At 37.2% G+C, this 17,438-nt stretch overlaps 1 protein-coding gene across 1 annotated transcript in view; it reads left to right on the top strand.

Moving 5' to 3' along the window:
• ADAMTS6 (ADAM metallopeptidase with thrombospondin type 1 motif 6) overlaps positions 1–17,438 on the top strand; it is a 262,877-nt gene that overhangs the window by 230,621 nt on the left and 14,818 nt on the right. Inside the window, exons 21-23 of the mRNA XM_019929977.3 lie at positions 4,034–4,238; positions 13,190–13,366; positions 16,084–16,240. Coding sequence (XP_019785536.1) covers positions 4,034–4,238; positions 13,190–13,366; positions 16,084–16,240 — 539 coding nt within the window. The remainder of the gene's footprint in view (positions 1–4,033; positions 4,239–13,189; positions 13,367–16,083; positions 16,241–17,438) is intronic.

The raw sequence follows: 17,438 nt of genomic DNA, 5'->3' as shown, positions 1-17,438 counted from the left end.
AGGGAATAGGAAGAATAGACAAAAGAGGCATTGGTAAAGAAATAATAATAATAATGTTTATTTGGAGGACCTTGAAAGGCCAGAGGAAGCCTTGCTGGAAAAATGTAATGTGGTCAGAGCAGCAACTCTTTTATGAGAAAAAGAATAGTAGTCAAGATGGTGAGGTGACTAGGGATAGGAAGAAAACAAGAATTCTAGAGGCATTGAATGAAAATGGTAGGATTCATTACATAGGCAGAAATAATTAGGAAAAGGAAAAGGGAGGAGCTGATATTAAAGAGCATGACTGATAGGAAGCTAGTGCCCCACTGTAAGAAAAGGAAGTAATGTTGAGTTGGATTCCAAAGAGAAAGGCCAAGAGTTCAGTTTTGACTATACTGTCTTTTAATAGCAAGAATATTTGTATATATGACCTCATTTGAAGAGTCTTTGGATACTGAATATAATTCCTGTATGTTACTGTGATTTTTAAATTTGCGAAGATCAGAAAGGTAAAAACAATGGAGTACAGTACATTGTGATAATACTGTGACCAAGAATTAAAAGACATTTTTTTAAGCAACTGCGATATGGAAGGCACTGTGCCTTAGGAAATGGTTCCTTTTCCTAAGGACAATCTAATTGGGCAAATACATATAAAAATAACTATAGTACAAGGCAAAATATGTTAAGTACAGTAAGAATTATAAGCAAAAGGGCAAAAGGATGGTCAGACTGGAGAGAGATTTTTACCCAGGGGCTAGGTTTTCCTTAATAGTGTCTTTTTATTTTGAGTCATTTCACCTCACCCCATGGATGACTATAATCTGTTATTTTAAGTTTAGAGAAAGATCATCAGAGTCCTCTATAAAACTCCAAAATGTAAGACCTGGGAGGAATCATAGAAATCATATAAGTCAACTCCCATCATCTCATTCTCTTCCCTCAATATTATTGTTTGTCCTCTTAAGGTACAGATAATGTAGATCAGATTACACAGGCTGCATCAAGCCACTCATTTCAGACACTCAAACGTGAATCCCAACTGTATAGCTTCTTCATCCTGGTGAGGATGAAGACAATTTTATCACTGGGTCTTCAGCTCAGAAAGAAATAGCCCCAGTATTATTCAGATTATAATAATTCAGCAATTGATAGTCTCAGAGAGAATTTTCGTGCTCATATTTTACCACTGAAACTAGAGGATGAAAAAGAGAAATAGGGAGAATGTCATCAGAGGGTCAAATACATGGAGAATGAAGTTGAAGGAAGCAGTCTGTCTTACACTAGACAGGAGAGTGGTGAAACTGGGACTAATAGATGCAGTGGTAAAATTGCAAAACTATTTAAATAACTGGATGGTGATTTAATCCTTTCGAGAGACATGGGAAAGGATGATTTGGTGAGCAATAAAGATGCAACAGGGACTGAATGTGAAACCTGAAATCAAAGTTAAAGTCAGAAGGAAAATTGGAAGTGTAGTTAATATTTTTACTTTCATACATTCTGAGTTAAATGCTAGAGTGATACATCTAGGTTAAAAGATGGTTGGCAATAAAAGAGAGGACGAAGAATAAAAAGGCGGAGGTGGCCCTGGCCTCGAGCACCAAAAAAAACAGCAACACCTCCTGAAATCACTGCTGTTACTCTGGGCACCTGTGTTTAATTTGAAGGCCTCCATCCCTCTTACATTATGAGACCTAATGAGATCATGGCTGGAGATGGTATGACTGAACTTTTTGTGGCTGAGTTATACACATTGCTGTTTTATCCCCTAATCTTGGTGATGAAATCACTGCTGCGAATTGAATCAGAGTTTCACTATGGCTGGCATGCAAGTTATTACTCTCAATACACATTTTCCTCTTTACCAAAAATGGTACTAACAACTTAGGATCCTGTTCATCTGCGGAAAATAAAATGGAAAGAATATGAAAATCACTTTAAATCTCCTCTGGAAAGTGACTTAGAAAAAAAATGTTAATATCAGATTTTTTTAATTCAGGATTAAATTGCCATTCTTTAAATAAATCTTACGTTGAAAATTTTTAATTTTTTGACAAAATATATTTTTAAGTTTGAGAAACTGGTTAATTATGATATTTCTAAATGCTGGTTTCCCTCTGTAAGTAAAGAAAATAAAAATAATAATAAACAAAGGCCATTGTGGCTTATTTGGCTGAGTGTAGGCTCAAATTTAGGATACTAATACTCTGACTTCACTAAGGTATTATCTTCCACGTACAAAACTGGCACAAATGAGCTAAGTTCGTGAAAAGAGGTGAAATTTGTTCTTAAACTTTAATACTCTTCTCTCTGGTTACTCTCCTACCAAAAGCATGAGCATATCCATTTAGGATATATGTGTGATTTATAAGCACGGATTGAAGAAAATGTCTTTTGACCTCATGCTTGTGATCTGGATTCTATTATTTGGCAGTGTTATAAATGAAATCCAGTGGATATCAACTGATGGGGGATCTCGTCCTAGCTCCATCATTGCACTTTTCATGATTTTGGAGAACTGTTTTCCTAACACTGGGTCTTACTTTCTTCTGTAAAACAAAGCACAGTGCCTTGAGCATAGAAGGCATTCAGCATATATTCATTACATTAAATACAATAATATATCAGTCAGGACTCTGGTTGGAAATAACACAACTTCAACTTTGGCTAGCTTCTGCGCTTAAGAGGATTTGTTGGTTTATATAACAAAGCTGAGGGAATCATAAGAGTGGACCTAGCTTCAGGAATGGCTGGAATCAAGCACTCAAATACCTGCAGGACTCTCTAGCTCCTCTGCGTTCTTTCAGGTCAGCTAATTCCACTTGACAGGGGACATGGCCATCATCAGCTCTTATATCTTTATACACCTTTGTGACCAGAAAGGAAAGCGTCCCTTTTGCTATCGTTGAGATATAAAAATTCTAAAGCTGAATTCTTATTGGTCTGATTGGGATCATGATTCATACCCTTGGACCAATTAATGTGCCCAAAAGAGTGAGTCCTGCAGAAATACTACACACACACACACACACACACACACACACACACACACACACACACACACACACACACCTGAAATTGTATATATGAAAGTTCATTGATGACTTTAGGAGTGGTATGCCTACAAATGTGAGATATGTTCATTTATTAAGACATTTCTCTTTCTTCCCACATTAGCTGTGTAGAAGCTGTTTTTAAGAGTAAAGGGGTCAAAGCAAGGGATCTCCATGTTTTCACAGAGCTGGCTCAGGGCTCTGCTTTTACCGCAGAGTTTTTAGGACTCTCAAGTCTTCTGGATGGATACCTGGGCCATCTCTGCCCCTGTGAGGACAATAAAGACGTCTGTCTTATGCAGAGCATGACATTCATTTCTGGGAAGCAGAAAACAAATCCCTAGCTCCTGTAGTGTGGTTTTATCACAAAGTCCTCAATTGAGGGAGAACCTGCCTCAATGTAATAATAAAAATGGCTACTGTTTCTTGTTTGTTGTGTGTTAGACACTGTTAGAAGCTCCTGAGACCCTATTACTAGCATATCTTCTCTTGTTCGTGTTCAGTATGTCAAGGTGATAGGCTGAAATTAGCCATAGTGAAGTATTTATACCACAAAAACTGACAAATGCAACAAATCAGGACTCCCTCCCTCCCATGAGGAACCAGTTGTTACCATTTACCAGCACATGGCTTGGAGCTTCATATGTTACTTGCTTACTCCTCAGGACAATCTCATGATTGATATCGTTATCCTCGTTTTAGAAATTAATAAAAAAGGGACAAAAAGAGGTTTAAAAACACATAATGCATTGCTTGTTTGAACCTGGGTTCTGCCTGCTCCAAAGCTCATGCACTCTGCTCTAGAAGGCAGCCGACAGTGGGTTATCTTCTCCTTAGCAGTTCTTCCATTTGTCATTTGTCACATCACCTGACACTGAAATGTTAGCTCTTCTGAGAAGAGGAGGTAGTCCACTGAGAAAGTGCCTTCACTCTGCTGAAATCTCTGGCTGCACTGAGGGAATGCTTTTCTGTGTTTCTTCCACTTCTTGTTGCAGGTGGTTCATTGGGGACTGGTTGGAATGTAGCAAGACTTGTGATGGAGGGATGCGCACAAGGGCAGTGCTCTGCATCAGGAAGATTGGACCTTCTGAGGAGGAGACACTGGACTACAGTGGTTGTTTAACACACCGGCCCATTGAAAAAGAGCCCTGCAACAACCAGTCATGTCCACCACAGTGGGTGGCTTTGGACTGGTCAGAAGTAAGGAAATCTGAGGCTGTATGTTTTGAGATGTCTTAGCTATCAATACCAAAGCATTTAATATTAAGGACACCTGAGCATGTGAGCGCCTTAGAACTCAACAAGTAAGGGCTGCATAACTCTGAATTTGGCCATGTTATATTTTTTTGCTGCTTGCCAGGAAGTAAAGGTTTTTGGAGTAAGGAAAATCAATGAGAAACTAGTCGTCGATTTAATTAAAAAACAAGCCTGAAGTGTATTTGAGAGAATATTATAAGTGGGTTTTCTTCTTCATTGCTATTCTTGAACAGCGTTATAAGCTCAGAATTAGTGATACGTTATATCTTTTTTTCCAAGTAATGTTCCAGCCTAATCATATAACTCTTACATATGAGTTTAATTTATCATCACGTTATATATCTATATATATTTTAATTGCTTCTGGGGAAGAAACACGGAGTTGAGGGTTATAACTGTCAAAAAGTCAAATTCAGATTTTATCATTACCTCCACTTATATGATCATTGAGGAAGATCTGACTAAGATAATGTTTTTCTGTCATACATGTACATATAAAAAGTCTGATATAATCCCGAGGCATCAGAAAAATGGTCGTATGAAAAATGAGGTAAGAGGTAGAGTTAATTCTTGACTCTTCATCCTGCGTGAGACATATACAATATACACACTGTACCATTCTCTACATTTCCTAAAGAAGAACTGAATCCTTCTGTAGTGTTGGTTAATGTTAGAAAGAATGAGTATCTGGCTATATAACTAAAGGTCATTTTTCTAAGTTAGCAAAACAGGATGCATTTCCTGCTGGAAACATTGTGGTACTTGCTTTAGGTATTTCCTGTAGACCTCATAAGTTTGTCAAAAAATAAACAACAGAAAAAAATTAAACATTGTTCTTTAGGAACCTCTGGATGTAACTTTTCTCCCTATGAATCTTACTGCTTGAGTGGCCTTATTTTGCTAGAGGCACAGGGCTAAAAGAGAGACCTGTGTTTAAGATGGTACATGGAAATGGAGATTCTGACCAGTTGTGGTTATCTGTGGAATCTTTGGCAGAAGTTGGGAGTGTTCTTCCAAGTTTCCTGGCCATAGTCCAGCTTCAGTAATTACATTCTGCCTACCTAACTTTTATTTGTGTTTCAATCAAATGTAGAGATATTCTCAGTATTATTCAGTGGTTATGGAAAACAGTATGAACTCTTCTGTTCCCTAACAGTGGGTGGATTAACTCCTACATTCATTTGGAAGATAAAATCCAGTGATAAAACAAGACATTTTACAGAATTGTACACATGTTAGCAGTTATTTTACTTGCAAGTCAGTGCCCAAAACCCTTATAGAAGTTCATAAATAGTCTTTGATAATGATGGCAACGTTGTTATTGGAAAATCCTAATGGAAGACCTGATAATTGGCTGCAACATTTTTAGGGTTTCAGGCCAAGTCAGTAAGTATAACTGGGTACTTTCTAACCACATTGGGATAGGAGCTATGGAGAATTCAGAAGAATCTCAAGAACTTGGGAAAATAAGAAATATCCATGAAGCAGGAAGAGAATAACATAAGACAGTGTTTAACAAAATGGTGGATTGTGAGGTATACATGTATAAGTGATACAGAAATTCAGAGCTGAGAAGGTCAGAATAGCCTGGAGTAGGCTCAGAAGGCTTTTTAGTTGATGGGGGTTGAACTGAATGTTGTAGGAGTGTAAGATTTGAAGTAGGGAAGAGAACAAGAAACTGGAGAAGTATTCCTGATAAGAGAAACAACTGAACAGAAACGCAAAGATCGTGTGGTGAAAGTAGAGTGGGAGAAAAGGATTTGTTTTAAAGAATAAATGGAAGAGGGCTTCCCTGGTGGCGCAGTGGTTGAGAATCTGCCTGCCAATGCAGGGGACACGGGTTCGAGCCCTGGTCTGGGAAGATCCCACATGCCGCGGAGCAACTAGCCCCGTGAGCCACAATTACTGAGCCTGCGCGTCTGGAGCCTGTGCTCCGCAACAAGAGAGGCCGCGATAGTGAGAGGCCTGCGCACCGCGATGAAGAGTGGCCCCCACTTGCCACAGCTAGAGAAAGCCTCGCACAGAAACGAAGAGCCAACACAGCCATAAATAAATAAATAAATAAATAAATAAAATAAAATTTAAAGAATAAATGGAAGATAAGATTGAATAAAGTAGTGATAGGTAACAAGAAGGCTTGAATACAGAACTTTATACCATATTATCATTCTACAAAAAGTGGAGAAAAATCAACAAGTTCAAAACCAGAAGCTAGAAAAAACTTCTGCTGACCACTAAAACGCCAAAATCTTCTCATGTGCAGACTCACTTCGCATTGGTCTCTGGACCTACATTTTTCTGTATCATTATATTTTTAACATAAAACACCAAATATAATCACCTTAAGGAATAGATTATATATATTACTGTATGTTTCCATTCCAAATACCATTTTAAGATTTTCTTCCTAATTCAACTTCATACAGGTTGTAGTTACCCTACTTTTAGCATTTTGCTTCTCATCTACCCAGTCTTAGAAGTGGCTTGCTCAAATGGCTCTGCGAGGCTGTTAGGTACTCCTGGAAGCTGCCTGGAGAAATATGTTTAAGTTAAGGGGACTTTTAATCACATTTCTGTTATCTTCTTTAAGATAGCTGAGTCAAAGCTTAGGGGAGAGAAGTGGAGCTGGGGGCATAGAGTACACATGTTGGGACTATCACTTCCAAAAAAACCAAAAAATAGTGCCTGTTGTCTCTCCACAGACAACACAGGAAAACTATTCTGGGGTGAGCATGAGTCAGGAAATCCTGCCATTGCCTTCTCAAAGATTCTAGTTGAACATCATCTATATCATCATCTTCATCCTTTGTTCAGGAGGAAAGAGATGATTTTTGTCCCCATTCAGTCTCTCCTGTTTATTTTCCAAAGGAGAGGGTGCACTCTCACCCTTCCATTTCCCTTTACCATAAAACCTATCTCTTCTCTAGATAAGTTAAAAATAAGTAAAAGTAAATAGCATTAAGTGAAAAAAAAAGTCTGAGTAGCCATGGAGAACAAAGTGAGAACAAGGAACCTGTTCTTCTCAGAGGAATGTAACATCTCACACTAATGAAAAGAGGAGGTCCCAGCAGAAGAGCAGGCAGTGTTCAACCTCTTTCACTTAACTTTTGCAAAGATGTTTCACACGATATCTTTTTCACACGCCCATGAAAACTTCCCTCCTCTTTCTGCCCCCTTCCCAATTCCAAATATCAGCTGTCTGAGCTCTGCTAATCACAAGGGTGAGGTTCAACTGGTGAAAACATGTTTCAGTAAGAGGAATGTACCCTCTGACCTTTTTCTTTTCTTTGCTGGCTTCTCTAATGTAAAATTTCCATTGTTGCAAAGCCAGGAACCGTTTTCATTTTCCCCATCAGTGAAACTCACCCAGTGCTTACGGCAAAAAAAAAAAAAAAAAATTTAAGCCAAATTGCCTTGGTGGAAAATGGCTCTTCTGCAGTCTTTGTGAAACTAATGAAGCCATGGCTTTCCCATTTCCTACAATTTAGCCTCACTCCTGGGATCACCCATGCTATGTTGGACTTAAATGGCTTTCTGTTTTTGCCCTCTCTTGGCATGTGACTCTTAAAGTGTTGCTGTGTACTGTGAATGGGCTCCAGCAATCCTTAGCCATTCTTTTGATGTATAGGAATGGTTTCTTTTGACTCCACAGAGTACCCATTGAAAAAGTTCTGTTTCTTGTACTTATTCTTGGACAAATAGATGACTGGCATCATACTCAATTGACTTGATGGGATTTACATTTAGGTAGCATTACTTTAAGAAGGATGGGGCGGGGGCAATCTTCCTACCGAGGCACTGTTCTTTGTTTTAGTAGATACTTGTGCTGTCACCTTGTTTACTCCTAGGTTCTACTCTGATGCCATAACTAAGTAAATTAAACCCACCTCTCCAGAGAGAATTCAGGCTAACCCCAAAATGTTAATGTTTCTATCCTTTACAAGTGAGAGCCAAATTATTTTCCCTGGTGTGGTTTCAAATGTTTTTTCTGCAAAATATGTTTTTGCTTCTTAATCATAGAATGTTGAACTGAAGTATAAATGTATCTCTCATAAAAATCACCTCCTATATCCCACTGAGATGAGAACAAAAAACAAATGGTCTGGTCAGATTTTAAATAATTGTAAGATTCTGATTATATGAATAAAAGAAGGAAAAAGATATTTATCTGCAATGAGGAGAAATAGTGAGAGAAGTAATTTTACTAAAGAATCATTTTCTGCTGAATTATCTTCCACCCAGCTACCTAATGGTTTATTACGAGAATGAATTGAATGAATTTTGATATTTATAACTAGACTTTAGTCTAAAAAAATGACTTTTTATTACTAAGTATTCAATTTCTAATTATTTCTAATGAATTTTACTGCATACTCAAAAAGTGTGTAAAAAATATACCCTTTACATGGGTATAGACTAATGATTATCTCTGAAACATGCTCTGAATCACTTATGATTAATTTAATGCCTATTAATCATATACATAATTGTGGTTGCAGCTTGCTTTTCTAGGATTTCGTATTTTTTTAGGTAGCTAAATAAAACTGAGGCTGTCAGATAGATAAACATATTTATTCATCAGAAGGCTAGAGAGGCAAAGATGTAATGTAAGCTAAATAAAGCAGAGGGAAGAAGCAAAAATAAGAACAAGCTGAGGGATGTCTCTGCTTGAACATCTCTGACATAAGGTCAGAAGAATTTGCAGGATAGAATTCTACTTAAAACGAAGTTGGTCTAAGTGGCATCCCTGTGGCTTTACTATTTTTTATAAGCAATTTTTAGACATTTCATTTTACAGTCACGCTCTAGAAGTGCAATATTTGCAGAGACCAGAGTTGAGATTCCAGCTATAGACATGTAATATTTGTGGCTAGATCTGCAGGGCTCAGGGCTGGTATATTCATTGAATCAGTATGTAGTTTTCAGTCATTCACTATTTTGAGAATCCAGTTGATGATCTCTACTTCCAGTGCTATAGGATAGAATATCTGTGACTTATTTAGTGGAGCTTGGGCTATAATTTTCTTAATTATTTCTTGCCTCGATAGAAGATGACATATGTTAAGCTTTGCGTATAACTTCACATTGTCCCACAGAGGGTTTGTGTCTTTGTACATTTACCTTTCAGAGCATTATCTTTTTCAGAGCTGCCTTCTGAATTTATCTGTACTTCTCAGTACTTCAGTTTCCCACTAGTAAAATGGGTGTGAAAACAGCACTTCGTGAGGTTTCCATGAAGATTAGGTAGATTGTGACATGCAAAGGACTTAAAACGCTGCTTGGCACTTAATAAATTTCAATGTTGCTTTCTCTTTTTATTCTTCTCCCTATTATCATCAATCTTATTTGTTTTTTTGTCTTTGATTCCCTGGGGACTTCTCAGACACAGATGAATGAATTGTCTGTCTTTGCATTGTCTGCCTCCCAGAACTGTAAGCAGGACTTCGGCATAGGCTCTTAGGAAAGACCGCTAGATGTTACTTCAGTCTTAAAATAATAGCAGAAGCTTCTTGCTACTGGAAAAGGATATTAGAATAAGCAAGAGACCTATGTCCTAGGCTTAATTAATTTTTGTATTGAAGTGGAGTTGATTAACAATGCTATGCCAATCTCTGCTGTACAACAAAGTGATTCAGTTATACACAGACAGACATTTTTTTGTCCCAGTCTTTAATATACATATGTATGCTTTTAAAATGAGAAGAGGGAAGGGGAATGGCACAAGTGCCTTTTTCAGTAAATTTTCCCAATATAGAAAATTAATCATAGCCTCAAAATACTAAAACTGAATACTAAATACTAAACTGAATTCCCTGTACATCCTACGTGTTTCTGCCTCTATCCCTAAAGTCTGAAATACCCTTCCATACCCTTGTACTTTATCTCATTTATTTTTATAATAATTAATATTTCTTATGTATTCTCAAGAGTTTGTTTCTGCCAATGCTAGGAGCTAAAGTATAGATCAGAAGGCTTAGGATTTAGTTCCAGCTCTACCACTTGCTATCTGTTTAACCTCGATTAAGTTGCCTAAACTTTCCTGTGACAAGACTCAAAAACTTATATGAGAATAATGTATTGAAAGTATTTTGTGAACTGTGAAGCTCTAATGGAATACAAGGTAGTAGTGGTATCATTATCAATAATAATATTAAGCATTAAGAGAGTGACAGAAATCCCCTAAGGCTGTGTCTTCTAACACTGGTGGACGGTGGAAGAGACTTAGTGAGAAGTCAAGAGGACCAGACACAAGTGGGACAAGCTCAAGAGACTCGAATCAGGGCATTATTCATTCTACAGAATGCATGATTGCAGGATGGGGTTACATGTCTTGGTTTCTTGATATATAAAGTGACAGGGTTGTTGTGAGGACTAAATGAGATAATATGTGCAAAGTACGTGGTGTAGTGTTTGACATGCACTAAGTAGGTGGTAACGTTAGGTCTGTCATTTAAACACTGCATGACTTTGGACCAATCACTTACTCTGGGTTGTTTCTTCATTTTAAAAACAGAACAATAATTGTCATCTCACAGGATTTTTGTGAAGACTGTGTGAATTACAGCACTTAGCACAGCTATCTAGAGTGTTTATTAAATGGCAGCTGCTATCAATATTATCATTATTAATAGCAGCAGTAGTCATAGTAGTAGCAGCAGCAGCATTAGCTCTGTGCCTGGCACTGGGCTGGCACTAGGAATACTGTATCTTGTTTAGTATGGAGAGGTGAATCTGAAGAGGTAAGCAGAGGCTTCCTATCAGTGTATAGTAAGATATTTAAAGAGTTTGAATTTTTATCTTGAAGACCACTGAAGGATTTTTTAAAAAATCAGAACAGAATATAACTGGATTTGTGCTTTAGAGAGTGGATTGGAGTGAGGAAAGAACAAGAAACAGGAGACTTGTTAGAAAGCCATTGCAATGTTACACGTAGCTAGTGATGTTTGTCCGTAGTAAGGTTAGTGGCAGTGGAGACAAAGAGAAATCAACAGATGACTGAGTATATGGGTAGAGTGAGGCAGCAGCTAGAAATAAGGATGTTGATTTGGCTGTGAAAAAGAATAACAGGGATCGGGAATTTCTCTCTTGATTTCTAAATCCCTAACTAAAACCTTTTTTGGAACCATATTGGAAAGAACTGGATGTTATTCTCCTTCAAAATGCATCTTAATGTAATGTTTTCTAAGTTGAAGGAAATGCACTCCGTTACCACATTCATTGTGATGAAGAGTGTTCATGAGATCCTTGATTTACACCTGAAAGAATTTTAATATTTTTCTTTCTTTCCATGACATGAACCAGGTTCAAGGTTTACCCCTGACAAAGCCACTCAGGGGTGTGTACATTGTTCAAGAAGACATTCCCATCCCACAACTGGTACATGTTGATTTACCTAAAAGTAAATCAAAACTGTCATCTTCCCAAATAAAGGAGGGTATATATTTATAGAGTGCTTTCTCAAAACCCTCTGCTGTATCCTGAGGTTGGGGGTGAGGTTGTGTACGAAAATGAAGCAGAAATGAAATAATGTTAAGGAGCTTATAGTCTGGTAGGAATGAGAAGACTTATGAATACATAATTATAAAATAAGAAATTGATGATTAGGGGCACAAGAATTTATATATTCTTGCATCCTCTTTTATGTTACTTAACCTTGTGTTCACCTATCTATCTCCTACATTAAAATTGTGAGCTCCTTGAGGTACAGAATGACTTATTCATTCTTATGGTCTCCCCTCCCCCCAGTTTAGTGTAGTTCCTGTAGGAAATTTGGAAATGGCTTTTGAATGAAAGGTATAGAAACAGGGCTTCAAAATATTGTGGGTAAGGGTCTCACTTCACTGAGAAGAAGTACAGATTATAAGGAAGGGCTCAGATGTGCAGGGGAGAAAGCTGGAGGACTTCAATCAGCCACCACGTTGAATAGGTGGCTCTAGAACAGAGCACTCCAATTAACTTGGAAAAGAGGTAAGTAATAGACTTCATGACATAGGAAGAAGGATCTTTTCCTCAGTATGAAGAGCAGACTGGTCCAACTAAAGAACAGTCAAGTTCATTATGTTTAACTGATGGACAAGCAAATGTCTAGAGATTTTCTGTACAGTAAACCTTTACCTGTGATCATGTATCCTTAGCTAGCACACTCTAAGAATACAGTTGGCCCTCTATATCTCTGGGTTCCACATCCATGGATTCAACCAATCAAAGATTGAAAATGTTTGGGAGAAAAGTTCCAGGAAGTTGCAAAAAGTAAAACTTGAATTTGCCATACACTGGCACCCATTTACATAGCATTTACATCGTATTAGGTATTGTAAGTAATCTAAAGATGATCTAACGTATACAGGAGGGTATGTGTTGTCATTTTATACAAGGGACTTGAGCATCCATGGATTCTGGTGGCCTCCAAGGTCCCGAAACCAGTCCCCTGCGGATACTGAGGGACAACCGTACACATCTAAATCAAACCTTAGCTTGCTTCGCAAAGACAACTTCTGATGGTCTACTAGTAACATAAGAATTCTTTTCAGAAGACTACACCTAGCAAGTAAGAAACCAAGGATTCCACATTCCAAAAATTAGCAGAATCTTATCACAACTGAATATGGCCAAGAATAGGGAGGAATCACGGAATAAGCCTACACACAATAAAAGAAGAAAGTATGCTGCCAAGAAAAGCAGACTTTGGATTTAGCTCTTAAAGACCGTAGGGAAAAAGATAAAAGTCCTTCTATTTAAAAACTTAAGGAATTTTCATATATGTAAGACTGCCTAGAATTTAGTATGTGTGTATCTTGTTTACCCAAACACACATTTACTTGGAGAAAGACTTTCCTCAGATTTTTCTCTATCTTTAGACTATCATTATTCATTAGTATTTGTTTTATTTACAGTGCACTCCCAAATGTGGTCCAGGATTCAAGCATCGGATTGTTCTGTGCAAGAGCAGTGACCTTTCTAAAACATTCCCAGCAGCACAATGTTCCGAGGAGAGCAAACCCCCTGTCCGCATCCGCTGCAGTTTGGGCCGCTGTCCTCCTCCTCGCTGGGTGACAGGAGACTGGGGCCAGGTAGGGCAGTTGGACTGTGCGTTCCTGCTGAAGCAGCACCTTGAGACACTTGAGGTTCCTGATTGGGTCATTGTAGGGGCTCAAGAGATGAGTAATAACACATAGAGATCCAGGTGTGAGATGTGAGTGTGAGACAGTGCATAGGCAGCAGCAGTCACACATAGACACACTGAGCCATGTTTCTCCCATACCTACACACTTCCCACTTTCACCTACTCCTTGGATTCTAACATTTTAACATAAAATTAAAGAGAAATAGTCTAATGGCCAGAGATTTGAACAAGCTACCAAAAGTTGGATTCTAGTGCCAACTCCCTCAACTAATTCAAGACCAGATCAGTTAACACCATTGTCTTAGCTTTCCCACTTGCAAAATGACCTCTCTTAACCTCACAGAAAAGATGTGGAGGTTTTAATTAGCTTGATAATACGATTGACAATCTTTGAAATGTTATTAATACTTACTCTTCAATGGATTTAGCTGATGGAGACTATGAATTTGGGAAACGGGTATATAGGGCTTTTAGTATGTACTTTTATATTGATTGGACTCATTTCTATTTTATGTTCCAATTCCTATTTTTTCTTTCTTCTTTCTCAGTTTTAAATTGTCTTATCTTGCTGAAGGTCACCTTAAATCCTTTAAAAGCAAATTGATATATTTGGATAGAAGGAAAATTAAGTATTGTTCTTTTGAATGTCAAAAAGGAAATTTATTAGGTTATGTTAAAAAATAATGCTCCAGAAAGAAAATTTCTAGTGAATCAATGCCCTTTTACTGAGGCTTTATAATTAACCTTGAGCTGGTCATTTTCTAATATCTGAGACCCAAATAAATCATAATGGCATATAACTACACCAGCATGATTTTGTTTGTGCTCTGGGCCTGCCATTACTTATTAATAATGGCATTTCATAGAAGTAGTTACCAAAATTATGCCCAAAATTCAATATTGCTAGAGTGCAGCAGTATCTACAGACTCTTCGGGGAGCGGGCAAAGATTTTCAGTCTCCATTAAGGCAAATAAATATACTTGCTCTGTGCTCAGCCCTGTGGGGAAACAAAAGAAGTATGATCATAAAATAATTAACATGTGCATTGTCTAACAAATAATTAATAATTTACTTTTGTATAACAGTATTTAGTTTGATTTACAAAGTGCTCAAATGGAATATACATCATAAGCTTAAGGAAACATTGAATGCAATGTCTTTCTCTGTAGAAGTGTGACAGTTTCACAATTTATAACTGATAGAGATATGGGAACATATGTATATGTATAACTGATTCACTTTGTTATAAAGCAGAAACTAACACACCATTGTAAAGCAATTATACCCCAATAAAGATGTTTAAAAAAAAATGTATAGTATAGAGCTATAACTTTCAAGTCTTTTTGATTATGATTTATAGTTAGAAATACAGTTTATCTAATGACCATGTTCACACATATATATGGATAATTAAAGCAAAAATTTCGGGAAAAAAAAAAAAAGAATCAGTACAGATATGCTCTTATCATTTTTATTTAAACCGGCTAGGAATTTCCTTTCTTATATATTCTTTGTTGCAATTCACTGTTATATAAAGGGCATTTGAAAGTTTTTGCGTGTTGATAATTTCACCAAATTTACAGTTATCAGTTTGAGATTGTTCTTTTAAATATTGTCAAGTCCTTTTCTTCTCCTCTATATTTTCAATTCAGTTTCCTAAAATTGAAATTAACCAGTGAAAATACATTTTCAGAGATGCTTTACTACATGTTTATGGTGCATTTATTTTTCATTCTGTATTTAGAAACTTAAAAGTATCTGTAAATATCCTTGCAAGTCCTGTAAGTGCTTTGAGAGTTTTTGCAAATAAATCCAACAGGGCCTCGGTTTGTTTACCTTGTAAACATCACCATCACCTGTCTCTGCACAATTAGCTCCTCATCCCTTTGATCCCAAATCTCACAGGCTTTCTGGTATTCTGGGTGGCAGTCCCAAAGAATAGACCACAGCTTTATTCTTCAGCCTGGACAGCTGATCAGTCCCAGCTGAAACTAAGCCCCTCAGAGAGTAACTTCAATTCTAAAGTAACCGAATCCCCGAGTAGATGAAAAAGGAGAGGGAGACGTGCTAATTGGCTAACACCAGACCTCTTCTCAGATTTGTCTCAGATTTGTGTGACTGAACATACCTCACAAAACTCAAGGAACTTATTTATGCCCTTTTTTTTTTTTCCAAACTAGTCCCATCACCAGGCCCCACAGCAGTCACTGCTGTTATACTGAACTAATATTTTGATCAGATTAAGAGCACTCCAATAGACCATCAGGTTGTTTTCCCACAAACCTATAATATATAAATAGGCAGCAATAGTGATGTCCCAGCCCTAGAACCTCTGATTATTCTACTTCATCACAAATATTTTCTCATTATACTCTTGTTTAAGTTCACCAGCACTGCTTGGAACTATTGAAATAATAGCCCCAAAATCTCCAACTGTTGTCTTCTGGAAACTAAGTTGCTTCCATTTTCTAGGGTAATAACATGATCCTTGAGTTTCTAAACCAGTTCTGTAATAGAATGACCTAATCATATACCTCTCCAAGGTGAACTACATATGGGCTTTAAAAGCTAATATCTATGGTGTTTGAAATGACATAGTATCTTTTTTACCTCCTGAAAATTGTTGAGGTCAGTATTTTGTTTCTCCCTGTCTTTTGGTTTAGTGTTCTGCTCAGTGTGGACTTGGACAGCAAATGCGGACTGTGCAGTGTCTTTCCTACACTGGACAGGCATCGAGTGACTGTCCAGAAACTGTTCGACCTCCATCGATGCAGCAGTGTGAAAGCAAATGTGACAGTACCCCCATTTCCAGTACTGAAGGTAAGTTTCCCAGCACCTCCAGTACAGAAGGTAAGGGGCCTCTGGTCTCTAGTGGCTCACCTATACTGATTCCCAGAGTTCAAAGAGCCCCATAAAACCACTGTGGTAGTGTGTCTGCATAGAGCATTTGTGAAAGCTACATATATACTGGATATGTAATCAGGAAACCTAAGTTTTCTTCCAGACTGTTCCATTAACTGTATGATCTTATTAAGTCAACTTTTCTGGAGCTAAGTTTACTTACCTATGCATTGAGGGAGTGGGGTGGATAATCTCTAAGGTTCTGTCCAACCTAGCATTCTATGTTTGACTTGTGCTAGAAAGATAGAGATGATTTCTAATGAACCAAGCTTAAAACTGAAAACATCTATTTCTTTTTGGCTACAACAATGGACCTCTGCTATTGTAAAGATTAAAATTCATGCTTGTGATACATATAATGAAAGCATATGTTTGAAACTACTTATGTTACAAATGCTAATTTTCTCCTTGAAGAAAAATAGAAGAAGATTATTATATAGCTGTTTATATAGGAGGACAAAAGTCTTCAGACTCTGAAATTTCTCTTTGTTATATATGGGGAAATCCCTTTATTAACAGCAGATGCCCATCCAAGTCCTGAATTTTCTTATATCTTATTTAAATAAAGGTACTCTGTTTATTCAGTTAAGCATTCATTGAAATTTCCTGAATGCTACTATGTGCAAGGCATAATAACAGAAACTATGTGGAGTGTAGAGACAAAAATGGCATAGTCAGGAAGTTCAGACTGCCTTCTCACATGAAAATGGAAGCATGATCAAATATACAAACATCTGAAGCCATGAATTTTAATTATGTAAGAAACCCAGCCATCGGACTCTGCTTTAAAAACAAAACAAAAATAAAGAGCTATGCTGACTATAATTTGTGACTACTTTTCAAATGAAAATGATATGGTCATTATTCTATTAAAAAGAAATTGTTTCTTTTTATCAGATCTATCCAGTTTGAGGGATTTTTTTTTAATCCTATTTTTCAATGTTTCCATAAGGAATTTCATTTTAGGAAGAGCAATCATCTTGCACGACAAGATGCAGAAAACTTGATTCTTTGCAAGTGGCCTGGTTCTTATATCTGAGCCTCAACACAATATACTTACTGTGTAACTTACTCTTTCAAAGAAGTAAAGCCTTACCCTATATTAATTCAAAATCAG

Source organism: Tursiops truncatus, chromosome 3 (assembly GCF_011762595.2).
Source record: "Tursiops truncatus isolate mTurTru1 chromosome 3, mTurTru1.mat.Y, whole genome shotgun sequence".
Classification (NCBI taxonomy): Eukaryota; Metazoa; Chordata; class Mammalia; order Artiodactyla; family Delphinidae; genus Tursiops; species Tursiops truncatus.
This window is presented reverse-complemented; position numbering and strand designations above follow the sequence as displayed.